We start from the raw sequence: 19,202 nt of genomic DNA, 5'->3' as shown, positions 1-19,202 counted from the left end.
AAGAAAGAAAGAAAGAAAGAAAGAAAGAAAGAAAGAAAGAAAGAAAGGGAGGGAGGAAGGAAGGAAGGAAAAGAAAGGAAAAGAAAAGAAAAAGGAAAAAAAGAAAAGAAAAGATGAAGGAAGGGAGAGAAGAAATTAATGCAGGAACTCTAAGACCAGAACCACCATAATTCGAGTACAGGACTACACATCAGAAATAAATGTGATGCTTTCCTGGAATGGATATGTCACTGAGTCCTAGGCTACTTGTGACAAAGCTTCAGATAGGATCACCAGACAGTAAGGAACACAAGCTCTCTAAAACATGGATTTTAACAAATCAAACTGATTTAGCAAATAAATTTTCTTTTTGTCCTTATACTTTTTTAATCTGGAGAAAAAGCAGAAATATTTCATTATCTTATTCTTGCCCATGACATTAGAGATGTTCCCGATAATTATTCAGTGTTTCTAAGGAAACTACTTATTCTAATAAACTTCACTACATCTTTTTTTTAACCCCATCTGAAGTGGTAATAACAATACTAGTTGTTTATTTATTGAATGCTTACTATGTGTCAAGCACTGTGTAATCCTTGTAACAACTCTTTGCTGGATAGGAAAGACATCATGATACAGATAACAAACCTAACAAAGAGGTTGAATTAACAGCTAAGTAGAGCTCGAATTCAAACCTAGGGCTTCTGACCAAATCCTATTACAGTATATACCTACATATGATTAGAACAAATATATTACTAGACTGTATCCTTCAAAAGAAAATTTGAACAGGGGCACCTGGGTGGCTCAGTGAGATAAGCGACTGCCTTCAGCTCAGGTCATGATCCCAGGGTCCTGGGATCGAGCCCCGCATCAGGCTCCCTGCTCCACAGGAAAACTGCTTCTCCCTCTCCCACTCCCCTTGCTTGTGTTCCCTCTCTCGCTGTCTCTCTCTCTGTCAAATAAATAAATAAAATCTTTAAATAAAAAAAAGAAAAGAAAATTTGAACAAAGATTTTAAAAAGAGAAAGATTTTCGTCAGATGCAACTGATTTATGAACAGCCACTACTGCCCCCTCTGAACACCACTAATATGTAAATTAGCAATACAGAATAGGAACATGAGTTAGCATTGAAATGTGACAAAAAATACATTGTAAATAAAATAAATCTTGATATATAATACACATTATAAGTTCACCAGCTAGTAGTTGCTTTATAAACTGATTTACCTGAATTCCTTTAAATCCACATAGGAAATAGTTGTGCCACAGAGGCTTGGTTTTGTCAATCTGAATATTATTAGCACTAGTACTGAAGTCCCTGCAAAAACAAGACACTATTAATTTAAGTCTAGAGGCTGTAAAAACCCATGGCTGCAAAATCAATGGCTGACTGCTGCCACCTTGTGCCATGAGAGTGATACTGAAATTTCATTCTCCATTTATTTTCATCAATGTACTTCATAGTTTACCCAAAAACAACAAACATGCCCACATGCTTAAAAGATAAGGGAAGTTGTAGTGACCTTAACAATTAAACTACTTCCGAATGACCCTTTTTATTTCCTGAAATAGAAAGGAACAAATATATTTCAGCATAATCTACACCACTTTTTATTTCATGATGATCCTTGTTAAGCTGATATAAACCACATAAATGCTTATCCTTGGGGTTTGCTGTTTGACATACCTCTAACTGTAACAGTACTCAAAGCCTTCTCTCCCCACACTCTTTGCCACCCATCCAATTTTACCATCTGCATGGTTTAAGAAGATGGAAAAAACAAAACAAATAATGATGATTCTAATGGATCATAACTCGTTGAATAAGATACCATGAATCTATACTGATATAAATTAACAAACAAAAAAACTACCTAAATGAAGGAGAAGGAAAACCTCTTCCTTAGTTAGAGTAAAATGTCAAATAATAGAAGAAGTAGAGGGCGCCTGGGTGGCTCAGATGGTTAGGCGTCTGCCTTCGGCTCAGGTCATGAGCCCAGCTTCTTGAGCCCCACATTGGGTTCCCTGCTCGGCGGGAAGCCTGCTTCTCCCTCTCCCTCTCCCACTCTCTCTGCTTGTGTTCCCTCTCTTGCTGTGTCTCTCTCTGTCAAATAAATAAAATCTTTAAAAAAAAAAAAAAGGTAGAAATGATGGAAATCACTATGTGGCAAACTCCATGATAATTGTTTCAGGAAAGAATCATCAATGGATACTAAAGTTAGGGAGTAAAATTTTGATAAGAAACAAAATATTTACATAGACTCAAAATATTTCCCTATCAGATACTTATTGCAAAGGGAAAAAAATGGTAACTTTATGGCAAAGAAATCTGGCAGACATCACCTTAACCAAATAATCAAAATTAACAATAAAGGACATCATGTGTCTCCTTGATATCATGAACTGAGAACATATCAGTTGATGTGTGGGAATTCTTTGTATTATTTTTGTGAGTTCTTTGTAAGTCAAAAATTATCTCAAAATGAAAAATAGATAAATAGGTTTCTAAATCAGGCAAAGGGCAAAATATGAGAAATGGAGGAGGAGGGGGTCAATTAAAAAGTGAAGAAATAAGCAACATTCCCCATATTGACTGAATGCTCTTCACATAGTTTACTAAATACCTATTATATGCCAGTCACTGTAGTAGGTGCCCTCCATGCATTATCTTAATTCAATAACATGGACACAGTATGTCCTAAGAAAAATATTTAAGTATGCAAGGTATTCATAGGAATAAAAAGGTAAAAGGCAAAGGGCTTATCTTTTCATAAGCTAGCTGAGACAACATGAACACAAATTATGATCACACACTACTGTCACATGATGATGTATAATATGGAACGGGATATGAGACCAAGAGGGCATCATCTCTATAATCAGCATATTAGAGTGAAGAGGGGAGGTTTTCCCGGAGGCTCAGAGTGGTTTAGTGACTCTCCAAGAACACACACAGTATGACTCCAGCTCACAAGCATTTTACTGTCATCTACAGAAATTAAAATATATTGCTCACAGTCAACAAGAGGTCACAGAATTTGGAAAGCAGATAAAATTATGTTAGCAAAACTGATCAGGTTCTGTTCCTAGCTAAAGAAAAGATCTTGAAAGTTACCACAAAGAAAAGAAAACCAGGAAGCAGTCAGGGGTGGTGGTATATTGAACAAAGTAGAGGAGGAAATTTGTACAGATGCAGAAAGCTACATGAGAAATATCAAAGAAAATGCTGAAAAGTGCTATTTCCTACAAATTAGAAACATAGCTTAAATATGTCATAGAAAAAACTTCCCTTTGATTAGTTAATTCATGTCTGTTCTTTCTAGCATCCCTGTCTTGCCTCTCCTTCCTACCATTTTCTAAGATTCAAAAACAGGCACACATTTTCCCACCAAATCCTACATTGTATCACCCATCTGCTTTCTCCACTCTTGCATCCATGTTGCAGAATGCTAGGAAAAAAGTCCTGAAAATGAGCAATTATGACTTTTATATTGGTAATTTCCACCTACATATTTTATTCATTGATTCACCTGTTCTTCCAACAAACATTTGCCCAGTGTCAACCCTGTGTGTGCCAGGCACTGGGCTAGATCATTTATAATAACAATATCATTAAAAAATAAATACTTAGAGAAAAGTTGGAGAAAAAATGTACAAGACAGATATCTTAAAACAACAAACTATTTCTGAGAAAAACTGAAGAAGACCTAAATAAATGGACAGATATACCCTGTTCATGGATTGGAGGAGTAAATATTGTTAAGATGTCAGTTCTTCCCAAATCAATCCTACACTCAGTACAACCCCAATAAAAATCCCAGCATGCTCTTTCATAGAAGTTGAGTAGCTGATTCTAAAATTAAAAAGGAAATGCAAAGTAGAGTAGCCAAAATGAATTTGAAAAAGACAAACAATCTTAGAGGACTTACACAACCTGATTCCAGGACTTCTTATAAAGCTACAGTTTTCAATAGCAAACCACATTCACCAATACATTAAAAGGATATCCACAATAGCCAAACTATGGAAAGAGCTGAGATGTCCATTGACGGATGGATAAAGAAGATGTGGTGTGTGTGTGTGTGTGTACACAATAGAATATTACTCAGCCATCAGAAAGGATGAATATTTACCATTTACATCAACATGGATGGAACTGGAGGGTATTATGCTGAGGAAAATAAGTCAATCAGAGAAAGACAATTATGGTTTCACTCATATGTGGAATATAAGAAACACCACAGAGGATCATAGCGGAAGGGAGGGAAAACAGAATGGAAAGAAATCACAGAGGGAGACAAACCATGAGACTCTTAACTATAGGAAACAAAGTAAGGATTGCTGGAGGGGAGTTTGGGGGGGGGGATGGGGTAATTGGGTGATGGGCATTAAGGAGGGCACGTGATGTTATACACTGGGTGTTACATGAAACTGATGAATTGTTGAACTCTACATCTGAAACTAATGATGAACTATAGGTTGGCTAATTGAATTTAAATTTAAAAAAAAAGGATCATTCACCACAATCAAATAGGATTTATTCTGGGGATGGAAGATGGTTCAATACTTGCAAATCAACGTCATACACCACATCAACAAATCAAAGGATAAAAATCATATGATCAACTCAATAGATGTAGAAAAAAGCATCTGACAAAATTCAACATCTGTTCGTGATAACAACTCTCAACAAAGTGGGTTTGAGGGAACATACCTCAACATCATAAAGGCTATAAATGAAAAACCCATAGCTAACACCATACTCAATAGTGAAAAACTGAGAGCTCTTTAAGATCAGGAACAAGACAAGGATGTCCACTATCCCCACTTTTATTCAACATAGCACTGAAAATCCTATCAGCAATCAGACAAGAAAAAAGAAATAAGAGGCATCCATATTGGTAAGGAAGAAGTCAAACTGTCACTATTTGCAGATGACATGATGCTATATATAGAAAACCCTAAAGACTCCATCAAAAAACTATTAGAAGTAATAAATGAATTCAATAAAGTTGCAGGATACAAAATTGGTAACACTTCTATACACTAATAATAAAGTAGCAGAAAGTAAGAAAACAATTCCATTTACAATTGCACTGAAAAGAATAAAATACCTAGGAATAAACTTAACCAGGGAGGTGAAAGACCTATACTCTGAACTATAAACCACTGATGAAAGAAACTGAAGACAATACAAACATATGGAAAGATATCCTATCCTCATGGATTGGAGGAATTAATACTGATAAAATGTCCATACTACCCAAAGCAATCTATAAACTCAATGCAAACCCTATCAAAAAACCAAAAGCATTTTTCACAGAACTAGAACAAATAATCCTAAAATTTGTATGGAACCACAAAAGATCCCAAATACTCAAAGCAATCTTGAGAAAGAAAAACAAAGCTGGAGGTATCACAATTCCAGATTTCAAGATATACTACAAATCTGTAGTAATCAAAACAGTATGGTACTGGCACAAAGACAGACACATAGATCAATGGAATGGAGTAGAGAGCCCAGAATTAAACCCACACATATACTGTCAATTGATCTATGACAAAGGAGGCAAGAATATACCATGGGGAAAAGACAGTGTCATCAATGAATGGTGCTGGGGAAACTGGATAACTACATGCAAAAGAATGAAACTGGACCACTTCTAACACCATGCACAAAAATAAATTCAAAATGGATTAAAAACCTAAATGTGAAATCTGAAACCACAAAATCCATAAGAGAACACAGGCAGTAATTTTTTTTACATCAGCGGTAGCAACATTTTTCTAGATAGGTCTCCTCAGGCAAGAGAAACAAAAACAAAAATAAACTATTGGGACTATATCAAAATAAATAGCTTTTGCACAGCAAAGGAAACCATGAACAAAACAAAAAGGCAACCTACTGAATGGGGAAACATATCTGCAAATGATGTATCTGATAAAGGGTTAATATCCAAAATATATAAAGAAATTATACAACTCAACACCAAAAAACCCAAACAATCCAATTAAAAAATGGGGAGAGGATGTGAATAGACATATAGATGGCCAACAGACACATGAAAAGATGATCAACATCACTAATCCTCAGGGAAATGCAAATCAAAACCACAATGGAGTATCACCTCACACCTATCAGAATGGCTAGAATCAAAAGGTCAGGATGTGGAGAAAAAGGAACCCTCTTGCATCAGGGCTTTTGCAGGTGCACTCTGCCAAGGACACTCTTTTCCCACTTACTTGCTGCTGCTCCTTCTTGGCTTAGCTCGATGTCCTTGTCATATCACCACGATAGCACTTCTCCTTACACCTTCCCAACCACATCCACATCTGCTGGCCTGGGGTCAGCCCACCAGGGGCCACAAAAAGACCTATAGATAGAGTGAACCTCATCTCTCAATCCTGGAATGACTTTGAGGCTGCTGGCTCCTCCCACACTGGTGGCCTTACCTAGACAGAGCCATTCCCTGAGGCTGGTGGGGAGACGGGGGACCCTGAAGTAAGGTCTCTGGAGGCACTAGGCCCTGAGTTCCTTGCTTGTATCTCCATCCACTGTTGGGGATTCATTGTTGGTGGGAAAATAAATTGGTACAGCTCATGCACTGTTGGTGGGAAAATAAATTGGTACAGCTGGGGAAAAGAGTAAATTAAAAAATCAAAAAATTAAACATAGAAACATCATACAATGCAGAAATTCCACTACTAGGTATTTACTCAAAGAAAATGAAAACACTAATTCAAAAAGATATATGCACCCTTATGTTTTATTGCAGCACTATTTACAATAGTCAAGATATGACAGCGACCTAAGTGTCCAATGATAGATCAATGGATAAGGAAAATGTAGTATTTTTACAACAGAATATTACTCAGCCATAAAACAGATGAGATCTTGCCATGTGTGCAACATGGGTGGACACAGAAGGTATTATGATAAATGAAATAAGTCAGACTGAGAAAGACAAAGACCATATGATTTCACTCATATGTGGGATCTAAAAAATAAAACAAATGGAATAAACAAACAAACAAAAAGCAGAATCAGATCTATAAATACAGAGAACAAACTGATGGTTGCCAGAAGGAAGGGAGTGGGGGGATGGGCAAAATGGATGAAGGAGAGAGGGAGATATAGGCTTCCAGTTATGGAATGAATAAGTCACTGGAATAAAAGGCACAGCATAGGGTATATAGTCAATGATACTGTAATAGCATTGTATGGTGACAGACAGTAGCAACACTTGTGAGCATAACATAAGGTATAGAGAAATGGAATCACTATGTTGTACACCTAAAACTAATGTAACATTGTATATCAACTGTACTCAAATAAAAAAATTAAAAATTTTTAAAAAGCTATGGTTTTCAGATAGTGTGATATTGGCATAAAGATAAACAGATACATGGGGTGCCTGGGTGGTTCAGTCGGTTAAGTGTCTGACTCTTGATTTCAGCTCAGGTTATGATCACAGGGTCATGACATTGAGCCCTGAGTGGAGCTCAGCACTCAGCAGGAAGTCTGCTTGAGATTCTCTCCCTCTCCCTCTGACCCTCCTGCTGCTCATGCACGTGCTCTCGTTCTCTCTTTAATAAAGAAATAAATCTTATTTAAAAAGACAGACAAATAAAATACCTCAATAAACAGAGTCCAGAAATAGACATTTATTGCCACCTGCTTTTCAACAAAGTTTGTCAAGATAATTCAATGGGAAAAGATCTTTCCAACAAATGGTAGGAAAGAACTGGATAGCTATGAGCAAAAAAAAAATAAACCTCAACCCTTATTTCATGCCACATATAAAAATTAATTCAAACTGGATCATAGACCTAAATATAAGTGCTAAAATTACAAAATTTCTAGAAGAAAACACTGGAAAAACTTTTAGTGCCTTGGGTTTGGCAAAGGTTTCTTAAAAAGTCAAAAACTATAAACCATAAGGGGTACCTGGGTGGCTCAATCGGTTAAGCATCTGCCTTCAGCTCAGGTCACGATCCCAGGGTCCTGGGATCAAGCTCCACTGGGGCTCCCTGCTCAGCAGGGAGCCTTCTCCCTCTCCCTTTACCCCTCCCCCTCCACTTGTGCTCTCTCTCTCACTCTCTCTATATCAAATAAATTAACTAAATCTTTTTTAAAAAACTAAAAACCATGAAAGAAATCAATAAATTGGACTTGATCAAAATTAAAAATTATTCTTCTTCAAAAGACATGGTAAAAAAAAAATGAAAATCCGAGTCACAGACTGGATGAAAATATCTGCAAAACATTAATCTAACAAAGGACTTGTATCTACAACATAAAAGAAAATCATGGGCGCCTGGGTGGCTCAGTTGGTTAAGCGACTGCCTTCGGCTCAGGTCATGATCCCAGAGTCCTGGGATCAAGTCCCACATCGGGCTCCCAGCTCGGTGGGGAGCCTGCTTCTCCCTCTGACCCTCTCCCCTCTCACGCTGTTTCTCTATCTCTCTCTTTCTCTCAAATAAATAAATAAAATCTTAAAAATAAAAAAATAAAAGAAAATCTTATAGGTCAATAATAGATGAAAACCCTGCTTAAAAATGGGCAAAAGATTTGAACAGGCCCTTCAACAAAGAAGATATCTAGGTGACAAATACATGAAAAGATGTTCAACATCATTAGTTAGAGAAATTAAAATAAAAAACCACAATGTGGTACTAGTACACATTTATGAGAGTGGCTAAAATTTAAAAAGACATGTTAGCAAAAATGTAGAGCAAATGGAACTCTCATACACTGGTGGCAGGAATGAAAAATGGTACAACCATTTTGGAAAACAGTCAGGAAAGTTCTTAAAAAGGTAAACCAGATAGTCCTAGATATTTACCCAAGAAAAATGAAATACATGTCCATACATAGATATGTCTATAAATATCCACGACACCATTATTCATAATAGCCAAAAGCTAGAAATGATCTAAATGCCCATCAATGGTGAGTAGATAAATTATAGTATCTCATGCAATGAATGCTACACTACATGTGGACAATTCATGCTGCATACTTCCTAGGAGTCCTGGTAGAATGAAGCCCCTTACCTACAGCAGGCGCTACCTACATTAGTAATTCATCTCTGCTTCCCTAAATCATTCTCCATGTTGTTTCAGTACCACAGCTGGGGATCATATCCTAAATACTCTACCTTCATTCAAGTCTGTCTCCGTCTCTGCTTTTGTGAAAAAATGAAACTGAAACCATACATTCATGATGGTGTGGTTAAGTGAATTTGAATAAATCAATATGACAAATTATTATGTAGCCAATTTTAAATTTTTACAAATAATGACACAAAATTGTGTTTGATGACAGATGTTGGCAAGGATGGGGAGAAAGGGGAACCCTCCTACACTGTTGGTGGGAATGCAAGCTGGTGCAGCCACTCTGGAAAACACTATGGAGGTTCCTCAAAAAGTTGAAAATAGAGCTACCCTATGACCCAGCAATTGCACTACTGGGTATTTACCCCAAAGACACAAATGTAGTGATCCCAATGTTTATAGCAGCAATGTCTACAATAGCCAAACTATGGAAAGAGCCTAGATGTACATCAACAGATGAATGGATAAAGAAGATGTGGTATACACACACACACACACACACACACACACACACACACACACACACAGGAATATTATGCACCCATCAAAAAAATGAAATCTTGCCATTTGCAACAATGTGGATGAACTAGAGGGTATTATGCTAAGTGAAATAAATCAATCCAAGAAAGACAAGTATCATATGATCTCACTGATATGAGGAATTTGAGAAACAAGACAGAGGATCATAGGGAAGGGAGGGAAAAATGAAACAAGATGAAACCAGAGAGGGTGACAAACCATAAGAGACTCTTAATCTCAGGAAACAAACAGGGTTGCTGGAGTGGAGGGGGGTGGGAGGGACGGGGTGGCTGGGGGATGGACATTGGGGAGGGGATGTGGTATGGTGAGTGCTGTGAATTGTGTAAGACTGATGAATCACAGACTTGTACCCCTGAAAAAAATAACACATTATATGTGAATTTTTTTTAAATGTTTTTTTTTAAATGTTTTATTTATTTATTCATGAGAGTCAGAGAGAGAGGCAGAGGCAGAGGGAGAAGCAGGCTCCCCACCCAGCAGGGAGCCCAATGTGGGACTCGATCCCAGGACCCCGGGATCATGACCTGAGCCAAAGGCAGACGCTCAACCATCTGAGCCACCCAGGCACCCTATATGTGAATTTTTTAAAAATTTACTTAAAAAAAAACATGTTTTGACCACAAACAAAAAAATGTGTTTGAGACATTGTAAAGTTTTCTTTAAAGGATTCAATATAGAAGTCAGAAATTTCTGTATTTTGCACAGCCTGGTATTGTACCTTATTAAAGGCACACAAAAAATATATCCTGAATGAACAAACATTACTGCAGGCAAACTAGCCAATGAACAATAAGCCAAAAATAAAAGGTGCCAATCATATGCCCAAATCTCTTTTTGTAATTAGCAAATGAAGTCTATCATACTATACTATAAGCAAGTAGGACTCATCCCAGGAATGCAAAAACAGTTCAACATTAGAAAATCCATCCGTGTAATTCATATTTTTTAAACTGTTCTTCAAAACTGAATAGACATAAAATAAAATTTAATTAACAGATTAATAAATTTCTTTTAATCTTAGCAAACTAAGAATTCAAAAACAACAGGAAACAAAAAAGTATGTCCTTGACTTGATAAAGCATACGTTACTAGAAACTGGTATCTATTATGCACCAGACTCGAAGTTTGACACTGAGCCTCACAGCATTGGAGAGGCTACAGTACCTGAAGGTACAGAGTTTACAATCTACTGGGGGAATACAGGCAAGTAAGCAAGTAATTGTAACACAGCGTGATAAGATGTTATGATGAGAGAATTAGAGGGTGCCCTAGTAAGATAAGAAAGGCGCCACCGCTGACTTTGCTGAAGACAGCTACCTGAACAGATGATAAATACCTTCTGGACAAGGACAGAGTTATCTTCATTTTTGTATGGCCCAGTATCTAAAATAATGTCAGACACATGGTAAGTCTTCAAATGAATGAGTGCAAGAACAAAAAGGAACAAATATTAAAAAGTAGCCTTAGACTCTTTTGGAAGTCAGATATAGATTTTCAATAAATTCAGTGATTTATTACAAATTTGATTTCTTCTAAAGAGTTCATTTGGATAAGAATAGTCATACACACATACACACACACATACACCATACACATATACACACCATTACACACAGTAGCAATCCTAAATACTCACGGGTACAAGGGATTTGTGTTGGCTAGTTGAAGAGTTTGTGTTTTCACAGGTTCCACAGCTATTAACATATCTTGTTCTACAGCCATAGGAAGAACAGAATATCCACAATAATCTATATGTTCTCCTAGAGAAAAAGAGAAAGAATTTTTAATATTGCTAGCATATGAAACAAGAGAAACTCAAGTAGGTTGACATACAGGAAGAACTTGACCACAAGCCAGGTTTTAGCAGAAAATAAAAATACTCTGCACAGGAAATGATTCAGTTCTCTTATTCTCCCAGACATCTGAGCCAGAAACTTCTGCTAGAATAAGTATATTAATTAGTTTCTGTTAATTTTTAGATTTCTTTAAATCTTCACAAGTTTTTTTCTACTTTCTAATTCATAGTGATCTTCAAATATTTTTTGTGACTAGTTATATGAAGTATCAAAAAAAGTAATATCTCCTTTCTCTCTTGCTCTTTCATATTACCTTCTTAAATATGAACAATTGAAGCCTTTAGCACACTCTGCCTTCTATTAACATTATGTGAACCTCACTCTCTTCCTTATTAAGCCAATGTGCCCACGAAGTTGAGGACTTCATTTATATTTGTGGCCTAACTAAATGCCTAACAAATTAGACTGGCATTGATAAGTTGTGCTGAGTGTGCTAGACATAGCTAGGATAAAGAAAAAGAAGCTAGAAAGAAAAAATTCTAATCTGCACTATTTTATATGTAATAAGCAAATATGGGAAGCAAACTATTCCCTTCTATGCATTCTAATTCCTCTATGAATCATCAGCAGGAATTTTATTTCCTATTATACCATAATACTTTCTCCAAGTTGCTATTTAAACTCAAGGTTGCTATTCATAAGATTTAAATACAAAATAACAATTCAAGAAAGAAATAAGCACAATAAGCAAGCTCATTTATATTTCCCCAGGACAGGTTTTCATGCCTGATTGTTCCTATGGCAAACACTGCCCAGCTAAGAAACACAAAATGAATGGGAGACAACTCAGCTGCATAATTACGATTATGTCTTTAAATGATTATTATTCTACATATTATTACAGGTAGTAAGTCTTTTCTTCTATGCTGATGTGTCCTTTAAAATGAAATGATAAGGGGTTTTATGGATTGACAATGACAGATGGAGAAGTGGTTTTCAAAGCTGTCTTTCTCACCAACTTCCTTCAAAAAAGACACTAATATAAAACAGTGGTTCATTAATGATGTAATGTATGGTGATTAACATAACAATAAAAAAAGTAAAACAGTGGTTCACAGGTAGAAAGTTATACATTTATCTACATGAACCTGCATCACTTTTTTTTCCTTGCCGGCTGTTGAAAAGAGTCAAAGTGGCCCTCTTCTGATGCCCTAGATACCAGCCTCTCTTGACTTCTCAGGAAATCTGCTCCATCAGTTCCTCTCTTCTCAGTTATGTATAATCTCTCTCTCCACTATCTTTACTCCATTCCCCCTCCTTCTGTCATTTAACCATGCTCAAACATCTCTTTTTTTTTTAAATCCTCCATTATTTGCTTCAAAATAAAATAAGTTGCCTGAGTTGATAAAAACTGAAGCTAGATGTTGGGTACATGGGACTTCATTATATTATTCCAACAACTTTTTTGTATGTTTACATTTTCCATTATAGAAAGTTTTCTTTTTAATTCTCCCTTGACTCCTAGTTTTTCCTCAGTTCCCCATACCATTTCCTCTTGATAGAACCTACTCATTCTTCAGGTCACCACACTTTTAAAAGGGCTTCCCAGTATTCTTCTAATCCAATGAGTAAATGTAAAACCATCAAGATTATTCACCACAATCTAAAAATTTAATCTGCTGCACAAAAAAAAAATCTTCTCATCTCTCATGAAAACAATATTAACAACGAGTTTTCAACAAATTTTTTAAATAAATGGACAAAATTAACATTAATCACATGGATTGGGAAAAATGAAAATATAGCGTGTTCCTTATGCAAAAGCTTAACTTGCTATAGTAGATACATGTGAAATACTCTCTTTTTTCAGTTCTCTTGGTAAATGTTAAGAAAAAAAAGTGTATTAGTAAAAATTTAGATCTTACCAAAGGAGGAAAAAATTAAGAGAAGGAACTTTTGCAATACCTATTATGTTGACTCTTCCTGGTGCTCGAACATAAAACTTGGGAATGGATCCAAACTTAGAGTTAAACATCTCCTTTAGCTTCAGCAATCTGAAAGCAAGAGTAGAATACTTCAGAATATCTGTATAACAGGGGCGCCTGGGTGGGTCAGTTGTTAAGCATCTGCCTTTGGCTCAGGTCATGATCCCAGGGTCCTGGGATCGAGACCCACATTGGGCTCCCTGCTCCACGGGAAGCCTGCTTCTCCCTCTCCCACTCCCTCTGCTTGTGTTCCCTCTCTCACTGTCTCTCTGTCAAATAAATAAATAAAATTAAAAAAAAAAAAGAAAAAGAATATCTGTATAACAGAAAAATCCATAAGATACACATACACAAACATATTTCATATACCTACCACCATTAACTATCTCTAAAAAGAAAAGCAAAAATTTTTTACTGACATATTTCTTTGAAAATCCTAGGATATGACAATACAGTAACTTCCTAGGTGACATAAGAGTATATCTAAGCACACAGAAGAGTAAAAAAGACCACTGTACTCAACAGGAAAAACTCTTTCAATTGTAAAGAATACAACTTTCTGTATAATTCTCAATGATATTCAGAGAAGAATCTCTTTATACCAAAAGAAATAGTATGTGGTAGTATTTCAGTTTCCTAGGCCTACCATAATAAAATACTATAAACTGGGTGGCTTAAAATAACAGAAATTCTCACCGTTCTAGAGGCTAGAAGTCCAAAAGCAGAGTGTTGGTAGGGCCATGCACCTCTGAGATCTGGAGGGGAGAATCCCTCCCTGCCTCTTTTTAGTTTTGGGTCGTAGCCATCAGTCCTTGGCATTCCTTGGATTATCACTGCATCAATCCAAATTTTGCCTCTATTACCACACAGAATTCTCCCCATGTGTCTCTGTGTCTCTGTTTTTCCTTCTTATAAGGACACCAGTCTTATCAGATTAGAGCCCACCGTCATTCACTATGACTCATCTTAACTTGATTACATAAGTACATAAAGATGCTGGTCCAAATGAGGTCACATTCTGAGGTTCCAGGTGGACATGAATGGGGTGTGGGTGGGGAGGCACTATTCAACCCAGTACAAGTAGTCAAATGAAAACTAGAGTGGGTATCAGGAGACCACAGTTCTAATTTCAATGGGGCAAATCATTTTCCCTTAGCCTCTCTTCTGTGAAATTAGAGAATTTGACTAGATACTCCTTATAGGCCCCTTCTAGATCCAAAATTCTTAAAATAGATTTAATAATTTCATACTGTTAAATCATCTCAAGGCACTTCTATGAATACCCCCCATTTTATAGTCCCACATCATAGAGTATCTGAATAATAACATCAGGACAATAAATATCTTTTAAAGCCTACTATATTCAAGACACTCATTAATTGACTGATCTTAAAGATTAATTCATTGTAAGAAACAGAAAATCACACCAAAAATAGCTCAAGGAAAAAAGGAAATTTATTACGATGATAGAAAGATACATTGAATATCTTTGGAAGTTTTTCAAGATGGTCTCCTAAGAATTGGACAGTCATCAGAAACTGTGTATATTAGTGTCTTTGGTTCTCTTTTCATGTCTCATTCTGTCATTCCCCCCAAAGACACCATCTCTACTTCTCTTTGCTCAATGCTGTTCACATTTCAGTTGCCTCTGTGAGCATCTTGGTTTCTGTTCCTCCATACCTTTGGTTTTCATGACACTCTGGCCTCAACTCTACAAGATTTAACAGCTCCAATGTCCCATACTATCTGAATAAGTCTCTGTGTCCATTAATGCAAATTCTCAAAAAAAGATAATCTGGGTGGCAGAGTTTAGGAAACAATAAGAAAACAGAGGTAGTAATCCTGATATCAGAAATCGTAGAATGTGTGCCAAAGAGCATACAAGGAAAATTCTTAATGCTGAGGGCTGCAATTCAAAATGAAGGTAATAGGGCGCCTGGGTGGCTCAGTTGGTTAAGCGACTGCCTTCGGCTCAGGTCATGATCCTGGAGTCCCAGGATCGAGTCCCGCATCGGGCTCCCTGCTCAGCAGGGAGTCTGCTTCTCCCTCTGACCCTCTTCCCTCTCGTGCTATCTCTCATTCTATCTCTCTCAAATAAATAAATAAAATCTTTAAAAAAAGAAAAAACAAAATGAAGGTAATAGTTTAAGAAATGCCCCCAAATGAAACTACAACCACTTTTATAAGGCAAAAACTATAGGCAATGTAAGGAAATACATAGGAATACACTAACAATAAGAGACTATAAGATACCTTTCTCAGTATAAAAACAGATCAGGTAGACAAAGGGAAGAAAAGAAAGACTCAAACAACAAAACTGATAAAGTAGATTATGGGTATGTACATATATTTAACATTATACTCTGTTAATGGGAAATATAACTTAAGAATGCATGGAATAGTCACAAATATTGATCATATATTAAATCATAAAGAACACATCTATAAATTTATATATATATATATATATATATATATATATAAAACATAGAGAAAGTGATAAAGCAAATATGCTAAAATGTTACCAGTTGAAGAATCTGGGATAAGAGTACACAGTAATTTTTTTTATTATATTTGACTTTTATGTAAGTGTGAAGTTATTTCAAAATAACCAAAAAATTTTAAGGGGTGCCTGGGTGACTCAGTTGGTTAAGCATATGACTCTTGATCAGCTCAGGTCTTGATCTCAGGGTCATTGAGTTCAAGCCCCTTGCCGGTCTCCATGCCCAGGATGGAGCCTACTTAAAAAAAAAAAAAAAAAAAAAAGAGCGTGCTTGTTTGTTTGTTTGTTTTTAAAGAAGCATTTATTGGTGCTTTACTTAGTACTCTACTTAGAAAGTAAATTAATAATAGTCCTTGGCCTCTAGGAAAAATTTGGCAGAAAAAAAGATAGTTAAGCTAAAAAGTACAATACAGAGAGACAATAGAGTGATAAGCCAGACAAATACAGTCCTTTGGGAGCACAGAGAAAAGATATTTCATCCTTACTGTAGGAAAATGTGGGTGGTAAGATAAATCCAGAAGGGGGAGGGTAAGTTAGAGAAGGCTCCCCCAAGAGACGATAGTTAAAATGAATTTTAAAGGATAATGTCAGACAAGTGGGATGGGGTGATGCCTTCCAGGCAAATGGAATGAAAAGGCCCAGCATGCCGCATTCAGAAAATTGTAAGTAGGGTTTAAATACAGCAGAAGAGGAGGCTGGTGGTAATCAAGCCCCAGATCTTAAAGGGCCTGGTGTACCATGTTGAGGAACCTGGCTTTTAACCCATAGGCAATGGATGTGAACACACATTTATGGATGGAGTGATATTAGTCAATTTCACACTTGAAAAAGCTCACTGAGAAGTGTATGAAAGATGGGTTGTAGGAAGACAAAGCAAAAACAAAGAAATCCAATAGGTGGCCATTTGTAGCCAACCCAGAGAGAAACACTAAGGGTATATTAGTGATGGGGATAGAAAAGGGTGAAAATTAAATTAAGGTGATATTTAAAAAAGTCAAATCCATAGGAATTAGTGACCAATTAAAAGTGAGAAAAATTGAGAAAGAGGGAGAAGCATATAACTCCTAGTTTTCTGGCTTCCATAACTCCAATAGCCTCAAAAGAGGTTCATGTTGTTTCTGCTTGTGAAAATCATATGAAGACACGATTCGAGGTCTGCTGAATTTGAATCCTTATTAATTTGCTTTTATAAGCATTGCAAACACAAATAAGGTGAAGTGCTAACAGCAGAGTTAGAATGAGCCTCCTAAAATGTGTGTTAATGAAATGATTTGGGGGTTCTCAAATGTGCCATTTTCCCAGACTACCTCAGGAAGGCAGTCTGTCCATGCTTTTTTGTAAGTGCTCAGCACCGGAGGCTTGCAATTCAACATTCCTCCCTTTGAAATTCAAATGCATGGAGGCTATAAAAGGAAACAAGAAAAGTATTTCTAAGAATAGAAAGAACTGAAGTGTACAGTGTTTTTCTGAACTTCATACCTAATCCTCTAATAATGAAGCAGTATGGCTGTAATTGGGGGAGTAGCTATACTTCACAGCTCTGGGTGTCACCAGCAAGACTCCATCTCTTAAAATGTAGTCATTTATGTCCCCCCCCAAGAGGAAAATGAACATTTTCAATATGAAAATAATAGCTCCTAATCAAAGACCTGTACCCCTGAAACAAATAATACATTATGTTAATTTAAAAAAAAGCAGGATACAAAACAAAAGATCTAGTGAAATTAAGGAAACAATTCCATTTACAATAGCATTAAAAAGAGCAAAATAGAAAATAGTTTGGTGTTTCCTCAAAAGGTTAAACATTACATGACCCAACGTTTCCACTTCTATGTACATGCCCCAAAGAATTGAAATCAGGGACTCAAACAGATACTTGCACAAGAATGTTCATAGCAGCATTACTCACAATAGTCAAAAGGTAGAAACAAGCCAAGCATGCAACAACAGATGAATGAATACACAAAATGTAGTGTGTGTGTGTGTACGAATATTTTATTGATCCACAGAAAAGAATCAAGGTCTGATACATGCTTCTATATGGATGAACCTTAAAAACATTATGCTAAGTGAAATAAACCAGACACCAAAGGACAAATACTGTATGATTTCACTTATATAAAATACCTAAAATAGGCAGATTCATAGAGACAAAAAGTAGATTAGAGGCTACCAGGGGCTGAGGGGTGGAGAAAATAGGGAGTTATTGCTTAATAGGTATAGAGCTTATTTGGGATGATGAAAAATGTCAGAAATACGTAGCAGTGGTGATGGTACCACAATGTGAATGCAATTAATGTCACTGAATTTTACACTTAAAATGGTTAAAGTAACAATTTTTATGTTATATTTATTTTACCACAATAAAAAGAATTTTAAAAAATAGCTCATACAAAGATTATACTGTTAAAGGCAGAGTTAGCCAAAACATCACCACACAAATTGCTGAATCTGGTACTCTGAATGCTTTTGACTTAAGATAGATATATAGATAGACAGATAGATACATACATACATACATACATAGATATTTTTTAATAGCAGTTTTAGTAACACAACTTGAAAAAAAATTATGACTGCAGTAAATGAAGTGGATTTTAGTCTAAGGATTGATTCTCAGAGGATACTAGGGTGACCATATGGCTAACTGCAGAGATGAAGGAATTAACATCTCAGCAGACAAGACATGTAACTTTAGTTTGCCATTGTGACCTTAGGCAAGTCTCCTATCCTGTCTGTGCTTTGTTTTCTCTTCAGTATCAGGATACCTAGTCATGGCATTACAGAAAATATTAATTTTTACTACTAATTTAATAATTGGTTAATATGTATTTTTATGGTGAAGGGAATCAGAATAATGTCACTCCAAAATATGCCATGTGACATAGGATTATTTTGAGGTGAAGGCAATCAAGAAACAGCAGACACAGCAGGAGCTCTCTAACCTCCCTCCCTCTGCCTAAAAGCAGGGCATACATTTTTCCCTTCCCTTTGTGAAGGTGTCTCTCCTCCCCTCTCCCACACCAAGAGATGACTCATCACTAGAGACCTCACTGATTGGAGTCTGCATAAACAAAACTTACTAAAATAACCCTTACCTTCCATTAGTTTCCCCCGTATAGTCATGTTCCCACTACTTACCACTCCGAGAAGCCCAAACCACTTTCCTTTGTCTAGTCATTTCTCATCCTTCGTTAAGAAGGCATTAAGTTCCCAGACCAAACTACTTCTTAGGATTTTACTGTTTTTCTGTAAAGCCCCCTTGTGCATGTGAAAT

General features: G+C 36.3%; 1 protein-coding gene across 9 annotated transcripts in view; it reads right to left on the bottom strand.

Annotated features, from left to right (window-relative positions):
- Positions 1–19,202, bottom strand: part of GALK2 (galactokinase 2) — a 132,945-nt gene that overhangs the window by 101,534 nt on the left and 12,209 nt on the right. For 3 of the 9 annotated variants that reach the window (XM_025883675.2, XM_025883674.2, XM_025883676.2), the window contains exons 2-4: positions 13,403–13,491; positions 11,278–11,401; positions 1,212–1,302 (exon numbers count right to left, since the gene is read on the bottom strand). The exons of 1 other annotated variant lie outside the window; for it this stretch is intronic. In XM_025883675.2, coding sequence (XP_025739460.1) covers positions 1,212–1,302; positions 11,278–11,401; positions 13,403–13,491 — 304 coding nt within the window. Of the gene's footprint in view, positions 1–1,211; positions 1,303–9,061; positions 9,082–11,277; positions 11,402–13,402; positions 13,492–14,118; positions 14,256–19,202 lie in introns of those variants that run through there. 5 more of the 9 variants (XM_073876968.1, XM_073876969.1, XM_073876971.1 and 2 more) reach the window with 5 other exon arrangements.

This window comes from Callorhinus ursinus, unplaced genomic scaffold (genome assembly GCF_003265705.2).
Source record: "Callorhinus ursinus isolate GAN/ISIS: 27379988/994484 unplaced genomic scaffold, GSC_fseal_2.0 scaffold25, whole genome shotgun sequence".
Lineage (NCBI taxonomy): Eukaryota > Metazoa > Chordata > Mammalia > Carnivora > Otariidae > Callorhinus > Callorhinus ursinus.
Note: the sequence above shows the minus strand (reverse complement) of the source record. Positions and strands in the feature narration are given on the sequence as shown.